A 21,206-nucleotide genomic window follows, 5' to 3' on the forward strand; every position below is an offset into this window, starting at 1 on the left:
TCTAGTTTCAGTCTTTTTTGTCATGGTAGCAGCTAAATGCGTTACAGAAACTGAACTAAGTCTTAATCTTTCTATAATCAGTTTGAATAACAAACTGCTTTGGGTAACTTACCAAATTCCTGGTGCACAATGTTGATTCTGCTCTCTGGCCTAGAGAAAGAGAAGCTTTTGCTCCTATGATTTGTTAGGGTAGACAAGATGATGCATCCAAAGAATGTGCAATCAGACCTGTGTGAAACTTGGCAAATTGTCATAGGAGGGTTCAACTAAACCTTGTTTTCATTTTTGATGTTCATGTGTTCCTGTGGGTGCTTGCCCTCACTCTGATATTCACTTTGAAACCCAATTTTAAACAAAACCCAAACCTCAGACCAAAACTTTGAAAGCACCAGGCTTTTCCATATTTTTGGTCAAATTGCTGGCCCAAATAAACTGAAAGTTGGCAAATCTGTCAGCATAGTGAGTGTAACTTTCAGGTAGACCCTGAAAATTCCTGTGTGGCGTGGAGTGTAGCCACCAAAAGATGATACATATGTCAAATCCATATTATCTAGAGAAATATAAGTATGGTTCAGATTTGTCTTGGTGGTACAGACACATGAACAGAGACCAGTGAAATTCAGTCTTTCAGCATGGTGCTTTTATTACTAATGAACTTAGTAGCAGCATCTCACTTATGGACAGAAAAAGAAAGATGGTACATTAGGAAGTGTCTATCCCCATTTCTAAGCTTGAGAACTTTAAATGCAAATGGGAAAGAATCCATTCACCGTTGAAAATGCAGCCAATATTGAGGTGAACCACAGCAGTGTTTGGTGGTAACTGCAACAAAGAGCACAGAGACCAAACCATAGCGTTGTAAGGTGACATAGTATAATTACCCTAAACTATGTTACACATCATTATTAGCTAGTCTGTTTTCTCTCTTTCCCCTCCCTTTTTTTGTTGTGCTTTTTTTGTTGTTGTTGTTGTTTATTTGTTTTGTTTTGATTTGATTTTCTTAAATACCTGGGAATTATTCTGTGACTTTCAGGCTAAAAGCTAGCCAGCTTTTAAAGATGCAGGGCTGAATAATATGCTATCATTTGAATAAATTGCCTTTGATCTGCTTTCCTTATTTTTTTCTACCTTTTTTTTTTTGGTTGATTTTTTTTCTTTTCAGGTTTGTGACCAGGTTTATTGAGCTGGATGGCCTGAGCTGTTTGCTGAACTTCCTAAAGAGCATGGACTATGAGACCTCAGAGAGCCGTATACACACATCCGTTATAGGGTGTATCAAGGCACTGATGAACAACTCCCAAGGACGGGCTCATGTTCTGGCCCATCCAGAAAGCATCAACATCATCTCCCAGAGCTTACGGACTGAGAACATTAAGACCAAGATTGCTGTGCTGGAGATCCTAGGGGCTGTCTGCTTGGTACCAGATGGTCACAAAAAAGTCTTGCAAGCCATGCTTCACTACCAAGTCTATGCTGCAGAAAGGACAAGATTCCAGGTAAAAGGAGGATACCTTGACATAAATACCCAGTATGATGAATATCTGCAGGGAGTGATTTTTACAGTGCATATACTGCAAACTTGCTAAGTAGTAAAAAGGCAATATTTCTCATTTTGTTTTAAGAAGGGAACTTCCTCAAATAGGTTATCAGCATATATATATATATATTTTTCAAGACCTGATGCTTGTCATTAATGCTAACTTAAAATCTCCTATATTTTACTTGAAAATGGGAGTTTGCCATGTTAAGTGAAAGCTGCTAATCTATTCATACTCTAACTTGATGGCATTTCTGGAGTGGTAATGATTTGTTCTACCAGAGGCTCCTTCCTGAATTAATGTGACATTGTTATGTACCTGGGAGACGTGGGGATAACTTTAGATGCTTGCCAAAAAACAGTGGTAACTTAGAGCCCTGACAGCACTTGCAGTCCTGTGTTAACTTGCCCTTACTTGACCAATTGACTCTGCTCTAATAAGCCCATATGGGAGATAGATGCTGAGTTTACTCAGTGTCTCTTATTTGGTTGTTCTCTGTCTCTCTTTTTTTATATTGGTTTAAAAGTCATCAAATTACTGAGATAGAAGTCATTGCTGGGTGAAGTGTGGTAGCACAGGTCTTGTACAGCTGAGTTTTTGAGGAATCTGGTTGACTGATTTGCAGGTGGTTACCAACTCTTACATTCATGAAAAGTACTTTGCATGAAAACTTGCTCTTGTCAAAATACTTTTCCATTGGGGAAAAAAAATGAAAGATAAATGGATACTTGCTCTTTTTTCTTTCTTAAACAAAAGCCCCACACAAACCTCAAAATGATTTAGCAGAAGGGATGTGTTCTTGTTTGCATTTTCTAATACTTGTGTTTAGAGACTGGTGTAGAATAGAGATCATGTATTTAACATGGCAACATAAAACATGGCATGTTTTATTGAATATAAGAAGTTCTTGCTGGTCAGCCTTCTAAGCACAATTAGCCAAAAGTTGTCAGAGGACTCAGCAACGGGTGAATTAGTGGAGAAGGAAAGCTGTGACTTAAGATATGGTTCTTACTAAACTTGCATTGGCTCTCTCCTGCAATAACTCCTATTATTTGAATAAGAAACATACAGTTTTATACTAATGTAGCTAAAGTCAACATTCAAATTACGGTGAGATCCCTGAGCATTATAAATACTTGCAATCTCAATTAATTTAACCAAATTGCATCAAATTTAATCATATTGCTTCACCAAGTGAAGACCACTGATCAAACTAAAATATTTTGGAAAGGAGGTCCTTGCTTCTTGATATGTTTTTTTTGGGTTTTTTTTGGGTTTTTTTTGGTTTTTTTTTAAGTTGGAGTTAATGGAAAATATAGATAGAAATTCTATGAATATGAAGTAGTCTTTCCTTAACATAATAACCATATTTTACTCTGAATGGAAACTTTGATGTGAAATATTGCTTATTTCTAAATTGCTAGCATTTCATCTACTGACTACAATTATCAGTCCTTAACTTCAGTTAGGGTTCACTTTAAAGCCATGGAGAGATTCTCCAGAACTTACTCTTCTTTGTTGAGACTTCAGTCTTTACTCAAGTACCTTTTCATACTGTAACTTCACCCGATGTTGATGTTTGATGTTCAGTGTGTTTATAGGTCTATTAGGATCATCTTTGTCTTGGCACTTGCAACAAGATTCTATACTTTATGTTTGTGTCTCAATTTACATAGTTGCTATTCCTGTTGTCTCACATTTGCTGCATCTTCTTGCCTGAGCTTATCCCTTTGCTTGCTTTAATTGAGCCTTCTTTTGTAATGTCCTTCTTCCTAGAATAATTCTCCCTTTAGTGTCCAACATGCAGCCTGTAGTTCCTCTTAAGATATTCTTTGAAAACTGTCCTCTTCAGAGGAATGTCCTCTTCAGAGTAGCATTCTATCTTTACTCAAATACCACAATGGTATAAAGGCATGCCTTCCTGAAGCAATCTGGAAAAGCTCTGTCTTCATGCAATTGTTTGAAATAGACTTCTTTGCTTAAAAATCCCACTCTGCCCCTTAAAGAAGAGAGATGAAAGAAAACAGACAATAAACCCTCAAAGCAGAAATGTGGAATTAGGAAGATGAGTCCTTGGTGTCCTTGCTGGGATTTTTTTCCATGTATTGAAAATCAGTGTAATTCTGTCACTGGCTCACTGTGTGACCATGAAAATGTTACTTTTCCTTGAATTTTTAGGTATTTTTCTTGTGAGGATGCAGGTTTATAGAATGCTATGTAAACTGAGAAAGAAGAGTCTCTGATTTCGTAGTCTTTCATGTCTCATTATCCTATTTATGACTGGTTTCCCTTGTTAAAGGGGCACAGTCTTACTCTTCCCTAAGCCATTGCGTTTCTGATTATTGTTATGCTTGTTGCTTCCCTTCATTTTTCCTGTGGAGTCAATGCATTATGTTATGACATTGTAATATGTAATGCTCTTTCACATGCTATATTTTGAGTCAAACTAACATTGCGAAGTCATAATTCTCTATTGGCCCGGAAAAGTTTATCAGGATGTTCCAGTGCTCTTCCAGCCTAGCCTGCTATTTAAAATATTCATCCAATTGTGGATCCCTGTAGAGAGAAAGAATTTTCCTTTTAGTCTTGAGAGAACCTAGGTATTAGATACTGTCTGAAAGGAGCTGATTTCACTTTCAGGTGGTAAGTTAACTAGGCTGCTTCGGGCAGAACACTCTTGTTTCCCTTCTTAATGCTGCTAGTAATTTTGAAGCTTGAGGCGAAGGAATAAAGGAAGTTTGATATTGTCAGTTGAAAAGGTGGAGATTAGGAGCATGCCTTCCAGAGCCCCCTTGCCTGGTTTGTGTTAAACACCGTCAGTACAGACCATAATTTGTAGGGAGAAATCTGATCAATTTGGAATTATAGTAGAGGAGCTAAAAAGGAACAAATTAAAATCCAGTATTCCCTCTTGATTTGCTTCTTCCCTTTAGGGCTCAACCAAAGCCTTTTGAGGTTTCCGGCAGACTGAATGAAACCCTACTGTATGTCAGTGATGAGGAATAATGGGATTAAGTGGGGAAAGTTTTGCTAAAATAGTAGGAAAAACCTTTATAACCATAAGATCAATTGGGCCACAGAACTGTCTGCCAAGAGGTGTGGTGAAATCTTTTTTACAGGAAATTTTCAAGTGAAGACTTGAACCCCAGCCATTTGCAAAGGATTGGAGATATTGGAGTTTGGCCATGGTATGCGGGTGTAGAGTCTGATGTTTAGGAATCGAGTGAACTTACAGTGTTTCCTTCTCAAGCTGAACAATTGCATGAAGATGTGCTACTTTTCAGTTAGCTTCGTGCAACACAGAGTTTTGTTTGCTCTTGCCCTGAATTTGGCTTGGCCCTCACTGCATTCTGCTCCTAGTTCAGCATTCTGAAATGCTGGGTAGAAAACTTTTGTTGACATCCTTCAACCTGTCTGGATGCAGTATCTGATATGCTATTGCATAGATTCTAGCATGTTCCTAAAAGTCTGTGAGAAAATATGGTAGGAATGAAGGCTCTGAAGAAAACCAGCAAAACCATTCCTGGTTTTGATGCTTCTGTAGTGATGGCTGCTTAAATTATTCCAAGAAGACACATGTACATTGGATTTCAGTGTCAAATCTGACAGTAACAGAACTAAATTATCTCATTTATTTCACTTCTGCTTATTTGTCAAGTTGGATAGTTGGTTTTGTTGGTGAATTTAAAGACTTCTTAAATAGTCTCCTATTGTCAGTGTTAGAGATAGGGTACTGGATTGAACTGACTGCCAGTCTGCCTCAGTAGGGCATTTCATGTATTTTTATGTAAGACTCATTCCCATTTCTAACAAAATATTATTTGGTCATAACACAACTGTTGGGAACTTGGATGTGACCAAAGTTCAAATGCCAGGACTAGGGATATTTGCAAATTCCAGCTGGGAAATTAAGAAGTAGCAAGAAAAAGGAGTTTATGAAATCAAACTTGTTTGATAGTGAACATACTATACTCAGATGTAAAAACAGCTTTCAGTAGCAGTGTATGATAGGTCAAAATATTTTTACACAAAACCAAGCATGAAGCCAGGAGGTTATTCTTTCCCCCAAAGAGTGCATAGGAGGATATTCCTCTTGTTTCTTGAGATATATCTCCATGGATTTCTACAGGAAACAAGATAGACCTATGAAACCGATGACTACCAGAGGAAAGATTTTGCTATGAATTAACACTTTCAGTAGCCACGGACAAAAGACTGACTAAAAGAAAATGGACTTCCTTACTCAGCATCATAGCTTCAAAATGTTATTTAGATAGTCTGCTGAGCTGAACACTAAAAAGTTATTTTTGTCTTCATTATCCCTTTATGGTCAAAACTTCTTGGGAAGAGTAAAAGAATTCTCTCTTTTTTAGTGCAACAGCAAAACAAATATATGAGTGTGAGGCATTTATTATTAATGCTGGAGTGAGTCTTATACAGCTGAACTGCCAGATCTCAAGCGGAATTTGTTACTCTTCCAGTAAGGAAAATCATCCTTGGAATTATGAACTGATCAAAGAAGATCCTGGAGAGAAGATTAATGGTGATCAGCAGAAAGCTAAAAGTAGAGTTGCTTTCATGGCTAATCAGTTTCTGCATATAACCTCTTTGGTAAATATTCAAGTGGAATTAATCCTAAATAAGACAAAGGCTACTAATGCTATTTGTCTAGTCCTTTTCTCTTCTGCCTCCTGATGTTCACAAGATTGTAGTGAAATATCTATATGTATGTAGAAATTAGACCAAAAGCATTCCTGTGCTACATACCCCCTGAATGCTAAATACCCACCCTATTTGGTTAGTAGGAGAACATACAACCTCTGGGGAGAACTTACAGCAGCCTTGCAATATATAAAGGGAACTTATAAAAAAGACAAAGACTTTTTGCCAGGACCTGTAGTGACAAGACAAGGGCTAATGGGTTTAAAGTATAAGAGGCTACATTTAGATTTGATGAAAGGAAGAGGGTTTTTTATGTTGAGGGTGGTGAAACACTGGAACATGTTGCCCAGAGAAGTTGTAGATGCCTCATCCCTGGAATAATTCAAGGCCAGGCTGAATGGGGCTTTGAGCAACCTGGTCTAGTGGAAAGATGTCCCTGCCCATGGCAAGAGAGTTGGACTACATGAACTTTAAAGGTCATTTTCAACCAAAACCATTCTGTAAGTCTGTAACAAGGAAACTGGAGCTTAACTGCGTTTCCGATGAGGATGTGTAACTCACCTTTGGGCTTTGGAGCTGTATGAACGGGGGTATTCCTGTTATTAGCAAATCCCCAAAAGGAGCTTTCCAAGAGGTAATAATTGTCTGTTTCATGCTAAATGGTTGTAAGTGAAAAACAAGGAGAAATATGTCACGGTTTGGGTATAGGCTTTATTTCTCAAAAGACAGCTTCTTTTTAAAATTATCTTCCCCTGTATACATAAGTGCAATCTATCCTGCTGAGATCCAAGAAAATAATGAAAATTACTTGAGTGATGTGAGTAGAAACGATGTATGGATCCGATACTGTTTTTCTGTGTGTATAAACTCCCTGTCATATAGTGGCCTTCCAGTACCTGAAGGGAGCCTACAAGGAAGATGAAGAGAGAGTCTTTACAAGATCATGTAGTGATATGACAAGGGAGAATGGCTTTAAACTGAAAGAGAAAAGGTTTAGATTACATATTAGGAAAAAATTCTGCACTGAGAGAATGGTAAGGCACTGGAACAGGTTACTCAGAGAAGTTTTGGATGCCCCATTCCTGGAAGTGTTTAAGGGCAAGTTGAATGGGGCTCTGAGCAACCTGATCTAGTTGAAGGTTCCCTGCTTGTAGCAGGGAAGTTGGAACTAGATGATCTTTAAGGTCCCTTCCAACCTAAAATGTTCTATGATTCTATGAATCTGTGATATTCACCATACAGAGTGAAGGAAGGTCATCATTCTGCTGCTTTCTTAGATCATGTTGGCAAGTACTGTAATGGGCATCTGCTTTTTCTCATAGAATAGGTTGTTTAAAAAAAAAAAACCAAAAACTTTTGTTAGGATCAGGTGGGCATTTTATTCCAATTACTATTCTTCATTTGTTTATTGTGAATGTCCAAAATTTCTAACAACATTGTCTGAAAAAATTAATATTTCTGTAAGCAGATATATAGTAAATTGAAAGAAGACTAAGTGCATATCCTTTCAACAGTATGCACAGTGGTGCAAGAAATTAGATTATGTCCTCTAACTCAGCTTGCTTTTCTGTTTCAGTCATTGTTAAACGAGCTAGACCGAAGCATGGGGCGATACAGAGATGAAGTAAACCTCAAAACAGCCATCATGTCCTTTATCAATGCTGTTCTGAATGCAGGTGCTGGTGAGGTGAGTCACTGTCCTGGAAATTCCTTCTAAAATGTTATGCTTGAATTAATTAACCTTGGAAATGGTTAGTAGATTAAGTCACAAATCTTGTCATACTGCGTGGATATAGTTTGTGGGAAATAATGCTTAATTGTTAAGATCAGTCTTACAATGTCTTCCATATTATTTCGTTCCCAGCTTCTTCAATATAACATAGACTATTTACGCTCAAGTGATTACTTTGGGTTGTTTCTTTTTTAGTTAGTTGGTTTTGGGTTTGGTTTGGTTTTGGGGTTTTTTTTAAGAAGTGCAAAGCATTTACCTCCTTATTCCAGCCTTTTAGAAAATGTTTTGGTTTACCTTCATAAATGTTTTGAAATGGTAAGTTGTTTTGACTCAAAGCCAAACTCAAAGCATTTTAATTTAAAAATATCAAATGGACACATTTCAGGAAAAAAAAACCAGTTGTTTTTCTTTTATTAAGGAGACTTCCTTTTGAGTCTGGAGGATAGTTAAAACTGATTTATTTCATTAAAAGTGTTACTTTTGTTACATTGAGTTTTGTTTTGTGGGTTTTTTTTAATTAAACCACAACAGACAACAAGCTCACGAGAGCTGTCTGACAACATATTTGTCTTTATCTCTGGGATTCCTGTAACATCCCACTGAATAGATGTCAGAAAATTTGTCAAGAGTGTATAGTGGTTATATGATAAGTAAATGTAAAAACTAGGAGGAAGACTGCAGTTAATGGTCATCTGTAAGCAGGAGATGAACCTGTAATGGACTAGCAGGAAAAATGCTAATAACTTCTGTTCTTTACGGAACAACATGGTGTGTGCTGTCTTTATGACTGCATATACAGAACTCATAGTAGGTAAGCAAGGGCTGTAGTTTAAGTGAAAGAGAGACAAAAGCATTAATTTCTCTTTTACTTACTTTACTGGAATTAATCATCCTGTGAATTTGGTGTCAGGATAGAGGATATTAAAAAGGGAACAACTGAGGTTTTAAGTAAATTTTTTAAAAATGTGAATGACAGCTTTTGAAACCAAATAACTTGTTTCCCCCCACTTTTTAAGGACAATTTGGAGTTCCGACTACACCTACGATATGAGTTTCTAATGCTGGGAATTCAACCTGTCATTGACAAGCTAAGAGGACACGAGAATGCCACACTGGACAGGTAAAATATATTTTCTGAGAACAGCTACTGATGAACAGAAAGAGTTCTTAGAAATTCTACTCTGACTCTGTGTCTTCCTGAAACTGCCGCCCTTTTAAAAAAATAATTTAGATTTATCCTTAAAATTAACATCAGTAGATGAAGTTGGAAACATACATACGAAGTTAGCAGAGGCTGTGGCAAGGAGTTCCTCAACTGCTTTTCTTCTGGGGATGTCAATCAAAATGAAAAATATAAAAAATTATCTAATTCTTTTCTCTTGTAGCAAAACTGGAACAAAAGCCTGTCCTTGTAGGAAGGAGGGAAGTCGGTAGTTCATTGACTTCATTGCGACTGAGTATATGTGATCTAAGTGCAGGTTCTGAGTTTCCAAGGGTTTTTTCCAGTCTTTTTTTGTGATCTATCCTGTATCACAACCTCCCAAAAAGTGGCACTGACACAACTATGAGAAGAGGCACCTGTGATGGGGTAGAGATGCCAAGGGGGCATGAGAGAAGAATGAGAAGTGTTTTCAAACAGCCTTGCTACTGCACAAAATGCAACACTGAATGGCACGTTCAAATTACTGTGTTAAAAATTATACAGGTAATAAATGCTTTCTCCACAAGCAATTCTTTAGTTTTGCCACAGTAATTGAAGCTGCTAGTGACCTTAAATTAAACCTTTACAATGCCCCCTGCTGAAAAAGACTTGAAGTAAATGATTGGAATAATTTGACCAAGACACTTCAAGAAGCTAAAAGACTGATGAACCAATGAGGAGCCTCATAAAATCCATTTGCCTAACACAATGAAACATTTTAAAGTGTAAGAGCAGGCAGCTGTGGGAGTCTCTTCTCCTGTTACCACATTAAGCTTGGCACTTGTACAGAGGCACTGACCTGCTGATGTGCTGCTATCCCTTAGCATCCCCTTCCTACAGAGCAGGGCTGGTTTGTAGCTATCTGATATCTGGGATTTCCAAAATAGAAGTGTCAAGTCTGTCAAAGCACATGGTGAAAAACCTGTGGATCAGGCCTACGCCTGCAGCTTTCAAGGCACCATTTTCTCAGACTTCCAATCAGAACTGCTGTGGGGTGATAGAACTATCCCTGGGGGCATATGTGTTGTGCCTGAGACTCTGCATAAACACCAGTTAGCACCAGCTGCTGTCATACACACTGGCCTCACACCTTTGAGCAGGTGGAGGCATATACATGGGTATTCATGTCGCAGGGAAAGAGTGCATACAGTCATATGTCTGTGCTTTGCTGCAGAGCTGGGACCAGGAATGTTACTTTTGATCTAAAACTTTATAAGCAAGAAGAGAATCTGTCCTATAGGTAATCTGTGTTCCTTTGGACAGTTAACCAGGAGTGTTTAGGAGGGGCTTAGGGGCACTTTTAGATTTACAGGTTGGCCATGAGAATGATAACAAAAGTTTGGGAAGATCTCAGATGCCTGGATTGCATAGACCGTATAACAGATCTGTACAGGGGAATGTGCCACAACATTTTTCCACATCATCTAGGACATTTAGGACATCATTTAGGACAAGAGGGCATGGTCTTATGCTGTGCCAGGGGAGGTTTAGGTTGGATATTAGGAAGAAATTTTTTACAGAGAGAGTAATCAGACACTGAAATGGGCTGCCCAGGGTGGATTCACCATCCCTGGAGATTTTTAAGATGAGACTGGATGTGGCACTTAGTGCCATGGTCTGGTAACCACGGCGGTGTTGGATCAAGGGTCAGACTTGATGATCTCGGAAGTCTTTTCCAACCCAGTTGATTCTATGATTCTATGATGTACTGTGCTCTGGTCTCTGTGTGAGAGAAGTCCAGATGGTCAAATGTGTCACTCACCAGGCCCCCAGATCCAAACATAGGCATGCTGCTGTGCTTATCAACAGGCATATATAGAGATAGTTATGAGCTCTGCTGTTTAACTGATCCACTGAATGTGTCTCTGCTTCACTGTTTGAAGGAAACAACTTGTTAATGGTCTATCATCTGGTTAACAAATGTGGTGTGGACTTCTTAGGAACGTATTATCACTGCAGGCATTGCATGCATCACAAATAGAATATCCCTTTTCTATCTTATGTTTATTTTTAGCACCTTACCTCAATACAGTGACTTAGCATAGGAGTTACACAGCATGTATACCTGTTCCAGCCATTTCTTTTGGCCTGTCTCTGACCCCCTTGCCTTGCATACCTATGCAAGCACTTCGTATATGAAAGGCTTGCCAATGTCCAAGTGTTCCAGCTGAAAATGAGGTCTTGCTGCTTCTGTAGTGACACACTTAGTTTAAGTCTGAATTATGCAATGAACATTGGCAAATTTTTTGTTGTTCTGTTTTCTCCTAGACATTTAGATTTCTTTGAGATGGTCAGAAATGAAGATGACCTGGAACTTGCCAAGCGGTTTGACCTGGTAAGTTTTTCTTTGTAGTACCTGAAATCAACAAAGCTGAATTTACATCCAATTTGGATGTTTGGTGCAACTTCCCTTTGTGCTCTCTGAAAATAATGTTTTACTTTGTTGCTGAGAGTGGCTGATGCTCTTGTTTTCACTCTTTCTCAGTTAGCAGGGAGGAGGTGTATGATGTGTGAACAATGAAAACAGTGATCACACACAGGACTTCTGCCAAGTAGCTTTGATAAAAACTTCTTTCTTCTGTTTGGCTGAAAGTTCAGGAGTGAAGGAGGTTCTGAAGCCTGCACTCAGGTTCTCAGTCCTGATGATCCAGCTGCATTCTAGTCTCAGATATCCCCTTTACGGGGGTATGGGTGAGGGTTGGGCTGTTTTCCCAAGATTGCAGGAAACTAAGGGCCTGTGGAGAGGAATGTTATTTTATAATGGGCAGATTTTAAAGATGAGCGTGAAACAAGGACTGTTTCCACAACCTTTAGCATCAGTAAGAAGCTGTAGGGTCCAGAATAGTTACAGTCTCCTCTTTCTTCATGAACAGCTCTTGCTGCATACTGATACAGAACAACTATCCCTTTCTTGATTAGCTTATACTATTTGTGCCAGCACTTTCTAGGACCCAAATCTTTTGCTTGCTCCAGAGCAGCTCTTGGTGGCTTTACATTCCTCCTACCTTTCTAGCCCTTTACTCTGGGGACTTTTTCCATATTGGAGTAGGGATGACAATGGTGGTCTCCATGATCCATGTATGCTCCTCACTGGAACCTGCAGCTGGACATGGCAGGAGACTTTGCATGTCTTTGTGTTGATTGGATCTTTCACAGTTAATTAGGCTTTCACTGTGGAAGGTTTTTCTCTCCTCTCACTTCAGATCCACATTGATACAAAAAGTGCCTCTCAGATGTTTGAGTTGATCAAGAAGAGATTGAAGCACACAGACGCCTATCCCTATTTGTTATCCATTCTCCAGCACTGTTTGCAGATGCCATGTGAGTACATTTATAAATTTCCAGAGGTGGGGGTATTGGAGAACTAGGTGAAGCTTTGGGGTAGGTACCAGCTCACAGATAGCAGGGCACACACTACCCTTGTCTTCTATTCAGAACTTCGCTGTGGCTAATGAACTTGGTATCTTACACTGACTGCATCCAGCAGATTTTTGTTGCAATATTTAAGGCAGCAGCTTGACCCCTCTGTACTTGCAAATAAAATTAAGTAGCTGAGACATTCCAGTTAGTCACTGACAGAGCTTTCAATGGTTTTAAATTAGAAGTTTTAAAAAAGAGTCCTTGTGCTCTAGATGGGGAAATTCCCAGAAATAGATAGCATTTTGAATTACTAAAAAAATGCACTGAGGAATTTTTCTGATGAACAATACGGTACTGAAAGCTGTTCTGTAACTAGGAAATTCCACAGTAAGTCTTCAGGCTGCTATCTCATGGCAATGCATCAATGGAGAGCTTCTGAACTCAAAGTGAAAAATAATATTGGCACTTTTTTCCAAAAGAAGTGATAGGAATCGTCTTGTTAACTGTAATAAAAAAATTCAGTTATGCTTCCAGAGTGTAGCAGCTGAGTAAATGCATCATCATCATGGCCAGGCTTCGCAAACGAAGATTTGAAAAGGATTCTATCCATGCTTGCTACAAGCACACTGGTGGCTAAAAAGGCCAATGTGAGATAGACAAGGCCGATTGCATAAGGCACAGTGGAATGTCTCCTTAGGCGGTATTGGCAAGACACAGTTCTTTCTGCGTTGTCTTTTCTCCTCAAGAGTGACCCTGCGTGCGTTCTCAAAAGAAGCAGCAGCGTTACAGATGGTGTGTCTCCATGTTTCCCGATTGGAGGCCAGAGTAGACCAATGATGATGATCAGTATGGCCCAGGCTGAGATGTTTTTTCAAGAGTCCTTGTATCTCCTCTTTGGGGCTCCTCTCTTCTGGCAGCCAGTGGCAAGTTCGCCATAGAGCACAATCTTAGGGAGGTGGTGGTCCTTCATCCTTGAGACGTGCCCTGCCCAGCTCAGCTGTGTTCTCAGTAACATGGCCTCAATACTCGTAACTGCTACCTGTTCAAGAATAGACGCATTAGTCATGTAATCAGTCCAGTGGATGTTTAGGATTGTACGGAGCAAATGCATAGCAATATCACTAAAGAACTGCCTGCCTTGATCCTGTTAGGTATGAGGTGCTGGTCTTCCACTACTTTTCTCCATATTTGAGCAGTCAAACTGAGAAGGGAACATAAGGGAGATGTACTCTTGTGTGCTTTTAAGAAAGTAAAGTGGTATGCTCTCAGGCTCTCATTAGATTCAGGTACTGCCATGCACAAATTCAAGCAGTTCTTTGTCTCAGTAGTCTCTTTGATAATTACTCCTTAAGATAGCACTTGAGCTTTACATGTTGATGGGATTTTTTGGTGGCAGAAGGGCTAAATCCTGCTAGGCCAGGCTGGTGCAGTTTTAAAGAATCTAAAGATCTAGGTTATGTAACTTAGCAAGCTGAGGTAAACTCTATGTTGCTCTGGCTCTTCTGTTTTGATATCCATGGGATCAGTCCCTTGAGTTCAATTTCTGTTCTTTATCTCCACACTATTTGGTCATGTTTGTATGAATTTTTTATGCTATTTGAGTTTTGCTGACCTGTAGATAACCAAGCATGCAGATAGAACATCTGATTGTTTTTTATGGTGCCTGATCGTGATGTTACCTAGTTACCAAAAAAAAAAAAAAAAACAGCATCAAGCCCCAGAAAATACCGAGTAATGGCTATCACAAAAAAATCACTTTCCTAGAGGTTTAAAGTGCAAGTTAGAGCTAATCTGTCAAAAGGGTTGCACAATCTGAATGTGCAAATCAGTCACCGAGTCGCCCATGCCTGTTATGTGCTGTTACAATATGCCAGGTGTTTGTAAATAATCTGCTGGCGACAGTTCAGAGTTAGGCTTTGTGTTCTGTTATTTATTACATACAGGATTGAGATGGAAGGTGGAAAGGAAAGAATGCCAGTTTCTTGGCAGGTCTGTGCACTTTGGCATAGAATTGGAAGTTCTCATGGGTTGGTCTATTTCCATACAGATAAGAGGAATGGAGGAAACTTCCAGCAGTGGCAGCTGTTGGACAGAATACTCCAACAAATCGTTCTTCAGGATGAACGAGGTGATGATCCAGACATAGCTCCATTGGAAAACTTCAATGTCAAAAATATCATTAAAATGTAAGCTGCATTATTGTTTATTTCTGTTATTCAGGTATAAGTATGCAGATTCTTAATAAATAGAATATCATACATGGGGAGTTTTTTATTTTAACCTACAGCCTCTCATTGTCTCATTAGCCTTCTAGATAATTTCCTTCTAATGACATCTTAACTTGGCAGTAGCAAAGTCCTTACCTTTGACTTCTAATTTCTCTTAAATATAAAGCTGGTTAGAAGAGCAATAAAAAATACGATTTCATAACAAGGCTTCCTCATGTACCTTTTTTCATTCCAAATGTTCTTGGAAGTTTTCCTTGGTATTAAAAACAATAAAATAACATCATCATCTATATTTTGATCTCGTTCCTCACTAATGAGCACATAGTTTAGAAAGATTGCAAACAGTGGAAAGCAGCCCCCACCTAGACACAAAACCTCTTACCTTTTCATAAAATGTCTACTTGCTCTCACCCACTTGACTTGTCTGAGGGCACTACCATTATTTTTTCCCATAGGATACATCATTTGGGAAGTCTAGCTACATGAGCTGGCTCTCATTTCAACTTCCCTGTTCTCAGTCCTTTTTTAGTCAAACTTTTGGACTCTTCATTACATCCAACTTCCTCTGCAGGTAATTCATGGCCCATTACCTTTCCGAATTATCCACTGAAAAGAGCATTTTACAGAACATAAGCCCTATATGAACCCAAATTCTCCTATACTAAAAATCTTACAAAAATCCCTCTTGTTACAGGCAGGAGCCAAAATCGAAACTGATTTCTCATCATGGAAAAATAGACTGCTGCTGATTTCTTTCTGCCCCTTTGGATATCAGACTTCATTGTAGATCTCATGCCCGATCTTCCTGTTCTACTTTCATAGCTACTGCTCATTCTACATATCTAATCAATCCCCAGCATGCCCTGCATATTTTCTGTCAGTAATAGGAAATAGTTGTGCCAGTATGAGATATGAGAATTGCCTTGTTACTGATATATTACCCAATAGATAAGCATCCTCCCTCCTTGGAAGAAAGAAAAAAATAGAACCAGAGAAAGTAGAAAAAACAATGGCAATGTGGTCTTGTATTAGGGTTGTGGTAATTTGTGACCCATAGCAGCTATGATTATTTTAGTGATGACTTCTCTCTTTAAAAATAAGTAGACTTGGCACTTTGAAGGTATTACCTGAAGACAGGAATGTATTGGAATTTTTCCCCAGGCATTCCTTTATCCCTTTTAATGACTTGGAGTAACAAGCCATCACATTTATATTAACTGTTGGCTAAGGATCAAAATCTGAATCCAGGCTGACCACTGGCATGATCCTACCTAAACATGTACATTCGCCAGGTTGCTTTTTGCCGATCACTACACATAATGGCCACTTGCCTTTCGTCTTAGGTAGCTCAGAACAAGTTTAAATTATCTGATTTCATCTTTCAGGCTGGTGAATGAAAATGAAGTCAAGCAGTGGAGGGATCAGGCAGAGAAGTTCCGGAAAGGTGAGTGCATCCTCTGTGCTTGGGTAGGAAAAAACAGAGGCAAGACTGATCCCAATCCATATACAGAACAGCAAGCAGCAGAGCTGGGCACATCTTTTCCTTTTGCAGACAAACCCTGCTTTGTTCCCTCATGTACATTTTGTCTTATGGTGATCAGTTTACGTGTTTCATAGGATGGGAGTTCTCCTAGTCCTCATATGTATTGGTTTTACAGTCTGACTGAAACTTGAACATTGCTGTCTTGATCACTGAAGGTCATTGTCAAGGCAGTCAGACTCTATGTTCTTTTTCCTGCTTTCATCATACGTCCCAGTTGAACTGACAGATTTGTCAGCTTTATTTCATCATAACCAGCATATCTTCAGGGACTGTTCATGAGCTTATTTCATCAGTCCCACTTGTATTTTCCCCCTAGATCATGCTGAGCTGATGAGCAGGCTAGAGAAGAAGGAGCGGGAATGTGAAACAAAGACCCAGGAGAAAGATGAAATGATGAAGACACTGAACAAAATGAAGGACAAGCTGCAGAAGGAATCCTTGGAGCTGCGCCAGACCCGAGACCAGATGAATGACCTGGTGGCTCAGCTTAATGAGTTCTCGGTATGATAGTGGGAGTCTTCCCCACCCTTGTTTAAAGCCTGCTAACTAGTGAATGATGAACAAAAGCATATTGTGGCTGAGACACTTCCATGGTCACTGTAGAGAATACTTAGAAGCTGCTCAGCTTTTAGCTAAGACCAATATCCCTGAGCTGGTGGTATAGAATGGTTAATGCATGGGCTGCTCCGCTCCTTCTCCTCAACCACCTTCCTTGTAGGAGCTTCTGAGGCACACGTGTCCTCCTCCAGCCATAATTTTTACTGCTGAGTGGGGTGGCGCTGGCTTTATTTCAGTAGAATAGAGAGAAACCTCCCAGATATGAAAGTATATTTAGTGAAGAAACAGGACTCCTATCATGATACAAGAGCCATCTGTACTGCCCTGAAGCTCTGTAAAAGTGACATTTGCAATTGTTCCCTCCTGCTTGCTGCTCCTTCTATCCCAGCAGTGTGCCTGAGCCACAGCTTACCAGAACACAGCCCTGAGAAGTTAGACACTGCAGAAAGCAGATTCATTCCCTCCTCCCCTCTCCCACTTTGCATTAGTGGGGCCTAATGACAGGTATTCAGTATTTTAAACCCTTAGCTTTTAAACCCAGGAGTTCATAAGTTCATAAGATTGAACTTTTCTCTTTTTCATACACAAGGAGAAAATAATACATTTTGGCTTCTTTTTCTAGCTTTCTGTTTTTCTGAGCCATTTATGGTTCCTTTTTTCAAGCTCTTCTCCACAACTTCAAGGGCTTGAAACTTTCTCTTAAATGAAAGCTGAGATTCTTCCCTTTATTGCATGGCTTTGAGTGCAGGAGGCTTTAAAGAAAACATCAAATATTTTGAGACTCGTAATAAAATCACATCAGCTGGCAACATGGAGTTATTGTGCCTTTTAAACTGCTTTCTTTTTCTCTGTTTTTTTTATTTTCCAGCAAGGGGGCAGCATTTCCTTCCCACCCCCACCACCCCCTCCTCCAGGCGGCCCATTAGCTTTGTCCTCTTCTCACATGTCTGAGAATTTGCCACCACTGCCACCTCCTTTGCCTTTCTCCAGCTGTCCGCCTCCTCCTGCTCCACCACCTCCTCCAGGAGGACCTCCTCCTCCACCAGGAGCTCCACCTTTCTTCAGCATGGGAGTGCCACCCCCTTCAACAACCACTTTCAGCACCAGTGGCATCAGTCTGAAGAAGAAATCTATCCCACAGCCCTCACACCCACTGAAATCCTTCAACTGGGCTAAGCTGAGTGAGGTAAGAAACTGCAGTACCCTCGGCAATTAACTGACTTTCTAATTAAACCTCAGTGTTGATTAATGCCATGAATGCAAGTCATAGAAACAAGTTATACTGTGGCTTTCTGTGGGCTGAAGTCAGTAGGTGTCATTAATTGTCTTGAGGAAGTCTGCCCAGTTCTCCAGCTGTGCACTGTATCTCCTGTGGTGACCAAGGTGCTGGTTAGATTGAGCTGCAGTGGATCTGGCCATGCTATTGGTTAAGCAAAGCTGGAGTGGGGCTGAATACATAAGCTAGAGCTGGACATCTCCAGGACTGCTGTGCCAGAGCTGCCCTCACTTGTGCACCGGGGAAGAGGATGACCAGAGCCAATGTGGGCAAAACATGGTGAGAACCAGCTGCAAAACCAACTGCCTCTACTCTGGCAGGAGCCATCACCAAGGAGAGAAAGGTGGCCTGATTCACTTCACCATCTGTTCATGCCCATGAGGGAAGCTGCCTTTCTCCTTGCATGGATAGAACTCTGTCTCTTGGGGATAAAACTCTGAATTGACAAAAACCAAACAGAGGACTTTGATTCTTTCTGTTGCACTCATTTTCTTCTACCTTGGTTGTGTCTCCTTCCCCTTCACTTCTCTCTCTTCTTTCTCTCCCTCTCAATCTCCTTTTTTTTCCCCCCTTCCCCTTCTCTTTAGGTCTTAATTTTTTTAACTGATTTAGAAAGAAAAAAAGTGTCTGTGTTGAGTTTGGATAGCTGCCTAGAAACCCAGGTTCTCTTTTAGACTGAAACTCACCCAGGGCCCAACTCTGGCATTTGGAATGAGTGTCCAGGGACCTCTGGAATGCCACAAGTATTCTCTCTCCCCCTCTCTCCTTTTCTTTAAAATAAAGTGAAGTGAAATATTTGCTGCACCGTCTGTGCTTGTCTATCAAGGCCACGTGGGGGGTGTGGGAGAGAATGTAAGGACGAGGATTTATTTTCCTTTGCAGAACATGGGACTTAGTGCTCTGAAGAAAAGAAATAATAACTAATATATGTATATGAATGTATATGAAAAAGAGAGAGTCACAGGTGTTTCTGTTTAGTGTACAGTAACTGTAGGCTTATCCTGCCCTCTGGATAAGAGTGAAGGCAGCTGTGCTAATAAAATTGAAGACCTGGGTGGTGAGTGGCTAAAAGACACTATTTTGAGGAAGGTAAAATAGTTGGAAAATGGGGCATAAGAGGGTGGGGCCTTAGTTTTGGGGTGTCTACCGGTGTTATGTTTTGACCTAGTAAGGTTTCTGCAAACAGCAGAGGCTATGGTGCCAACACAGGTGGCTCACCTTGTTATTTGGGTTACACATTGTTATGGGATCATTTAATCTGACTGACTGTTGGAGGAGCACATACATTTTGGTCATCTTCATCAGTTATCCTAGATTTCCTACTTCCCTATCAGGCACTTACTTTCTGTTCACAGGGATATGAATCCTCTGAACCATGTCCATGGGTAGGTTGGATGCCCTCATCATGCCTTTTTTTACTTTTGCAGCCCTTTTGTGGTGCTCTCCTGAACTGTCAGAGTAGCCAGACTTTAAAAAATGGATACGTTAACACTATGTTTACATTTCTGTATTTTAAAAGACCCCTCTAGTGAGCAAAGAGTGCAGGCACCATGGAACACAGCAAGGTGAGAGGACACAGTGTTGGAAAGAGCTGTACACAAATTTAGGGCTGCAACAAGATCAAATATGTTATTCAGCTCTTAGGTATCTCTGCATACTGTTTAGACCACCCTTCTCAAAGTAGGTTGTACAAAGTCTCTCTCCTAAGGTTTCTCAAGTAAGTGTGAAAATGATGCCAGGATTAAGGCAGCCCACATGAGAGCAAACTCCTCTATCCATGCAGCCTGCCTCAAGGGAGCGAGAGAAAGCCAACAGAGGCTAAGAGCAATGTGGACAGGACTGGCTGAGAGAGATTTGTCTGCAATATACTTTCTCAGTAGCAGAATCAAGGCAGTTCTCCAGGGCAAGTCATATGACACCTTTTTTCCCAATGCTGATTTTGTCTTTGGAAGGAAAGAACTGAGCTGTTGGGTGTTAAGAGAAAGATCAAATATAGCCAAATTCTTAGCAGTTGACAATAACAGATTGTCCACAGTTCCCATGGGCACCACGAGAAAAGGTTTGACTGGAAAGTATCCGTGCTTCTAACAAGGAAACTTCACCAACCCCCTAATTTCCATTGAGAATTAAGGATTTTTTACTAGCTTTGATGTGAGCTGATGATCAGTGGCAAAGCCATTTAGATGAGTGGATTGGCTGAATTCCGATGAAGCTCTTCCACACCACAGCTCCATTCATACAGCACTGTAGCATCGTCTGTGAATTCCATTCATACAGCACTACAATAGTGCTAGTGCCAAGGATCTCAGTTTTTTAAGAAAAAGATATTGCAATGTAACCACTGTAATATCCTGGAAAGATTCCTTTCTTTGTTTCTGGGGCAGCCATGCCCTCTCTCTCTGAATTTTACACAACACCCAAGGTCAATCAGGGACCAGACATTTATGATTTATCCAAATAATGGACTGGTTTCAAGCACACTGGAAGCATGGATTAATTATTCCCTATTTATTAAATATAAACATATAGATTTGAAGTTTTCAGAGCAAACCAAGTCAACCTTCAACTGCTTTGTTTGTTATCTCATGGCTGGAGAAGCAGCTTCCCATTAAGAGTAAGGCTGGTGATGACTCCTGTCAGTGACCTCAGGGAGACTTTCTTTAGCCACCTCTGAATAGACCTGACTACAGTAGTCTCAGGAGAAAGATATTTGTTCTACATAGCATATAGGACTTTTTTAAAAACCCCCAAACACCTAAAAACCCAAAACAACCAACCACAGAAACAAATGTTCACTACTTTTTTTTCCTTTCAAATGTTTCTGTAATGTTATTGATGATTCTAATTTCTGGAACTTTCTTCCTAAAAGCAGCCTAAAAATATCGCAGCAAACAGTGATGCAGGACAGCTGCCATAGATTCAAAATTAATGGAAAGAGTTCTACAAAATCTCAGTGTGAAGCTACTCATAATAGCTGTGGTGGTGCCTAGTCCTACAATGAGATAAAGCAGCTTTCTTAATTAACAGGCAAGCCAGAAATACAGTTTTTGCTCAAAGTGGTTTTTTCTTACACTGAAGAAAGGATGTGATATCAAGAGAGAAGTTTGG

At 39.9% G+C, this 21,206-nt stretch overlaps 1 protein-coding gene across 6 annotated transcripts in view; it reads left to right on the forward strand.

Annotated features, from left to right (window-relative positions):
- DAAM2 (dishevelled associated activator of morphogenesis 2) overlaps window positions 1–21,206 on the forward strand; it is a 221,433-nt gene that overhangs the window by 153,153 nt on the left and 47,074 nt on the right. For all 6 annotated transcript variants that reach the window (XM_051782852.1, XM_051782850.1, XM_051782854.1 and 3 more), the window contains 9 exons: window positions 1,163–1,496; window positions 7,777–7,887; window positions 8,949–9,052; window positions 11,402–11,468; window positions 12,337–12,454; window positions 14,541–14,679; window positions 16,107–16,165; window positions 16,581–16,765; window positions 17,691–18,008. In XM_051782852.1, coding sequence (XP_051638812.1) covers window positions 1,163–1,496; window positions 7,777–7,887; window positions 8,949–9,052; window positions 11,402–11,468; window positions 12,337–12,454; window positions 14,541–14,679; window positions 16,107–16,165; window positions 16,581–16,765; window positions 17,691–18,008 — 1,435 coding nt within the window. The remainder of the gene's footprint in view (window positions 1–1,162; window positions 1,497–7,776; window positions 7,888–8,948; window positions 9,053–11,401; window positions 11,469–12,336; window positions 12,455–14,540; window positions 14,680–16,106; window positions 16,166–16,580; window positions 16,766–17,690; window positions 18,009–21,206) is intronic.

The sequence above is a fragment of the Manacus candei genome, unplaced genomic scaffold, assembly GCF_025592945.1.
Source record: "Manacus candei isolate 608988 ecotype Guabito, Panama unplaced genomic scaffold, ASM2559294v1 h1tg000017l, whole genome shotgun sequence".
Classification (NCBI taxonomy): domain Eukaryota; kingdom Metazoa; phylum Chordata; class Aves; order Passeriformes; family Pipridae; genus Manacus; species Manacus candei.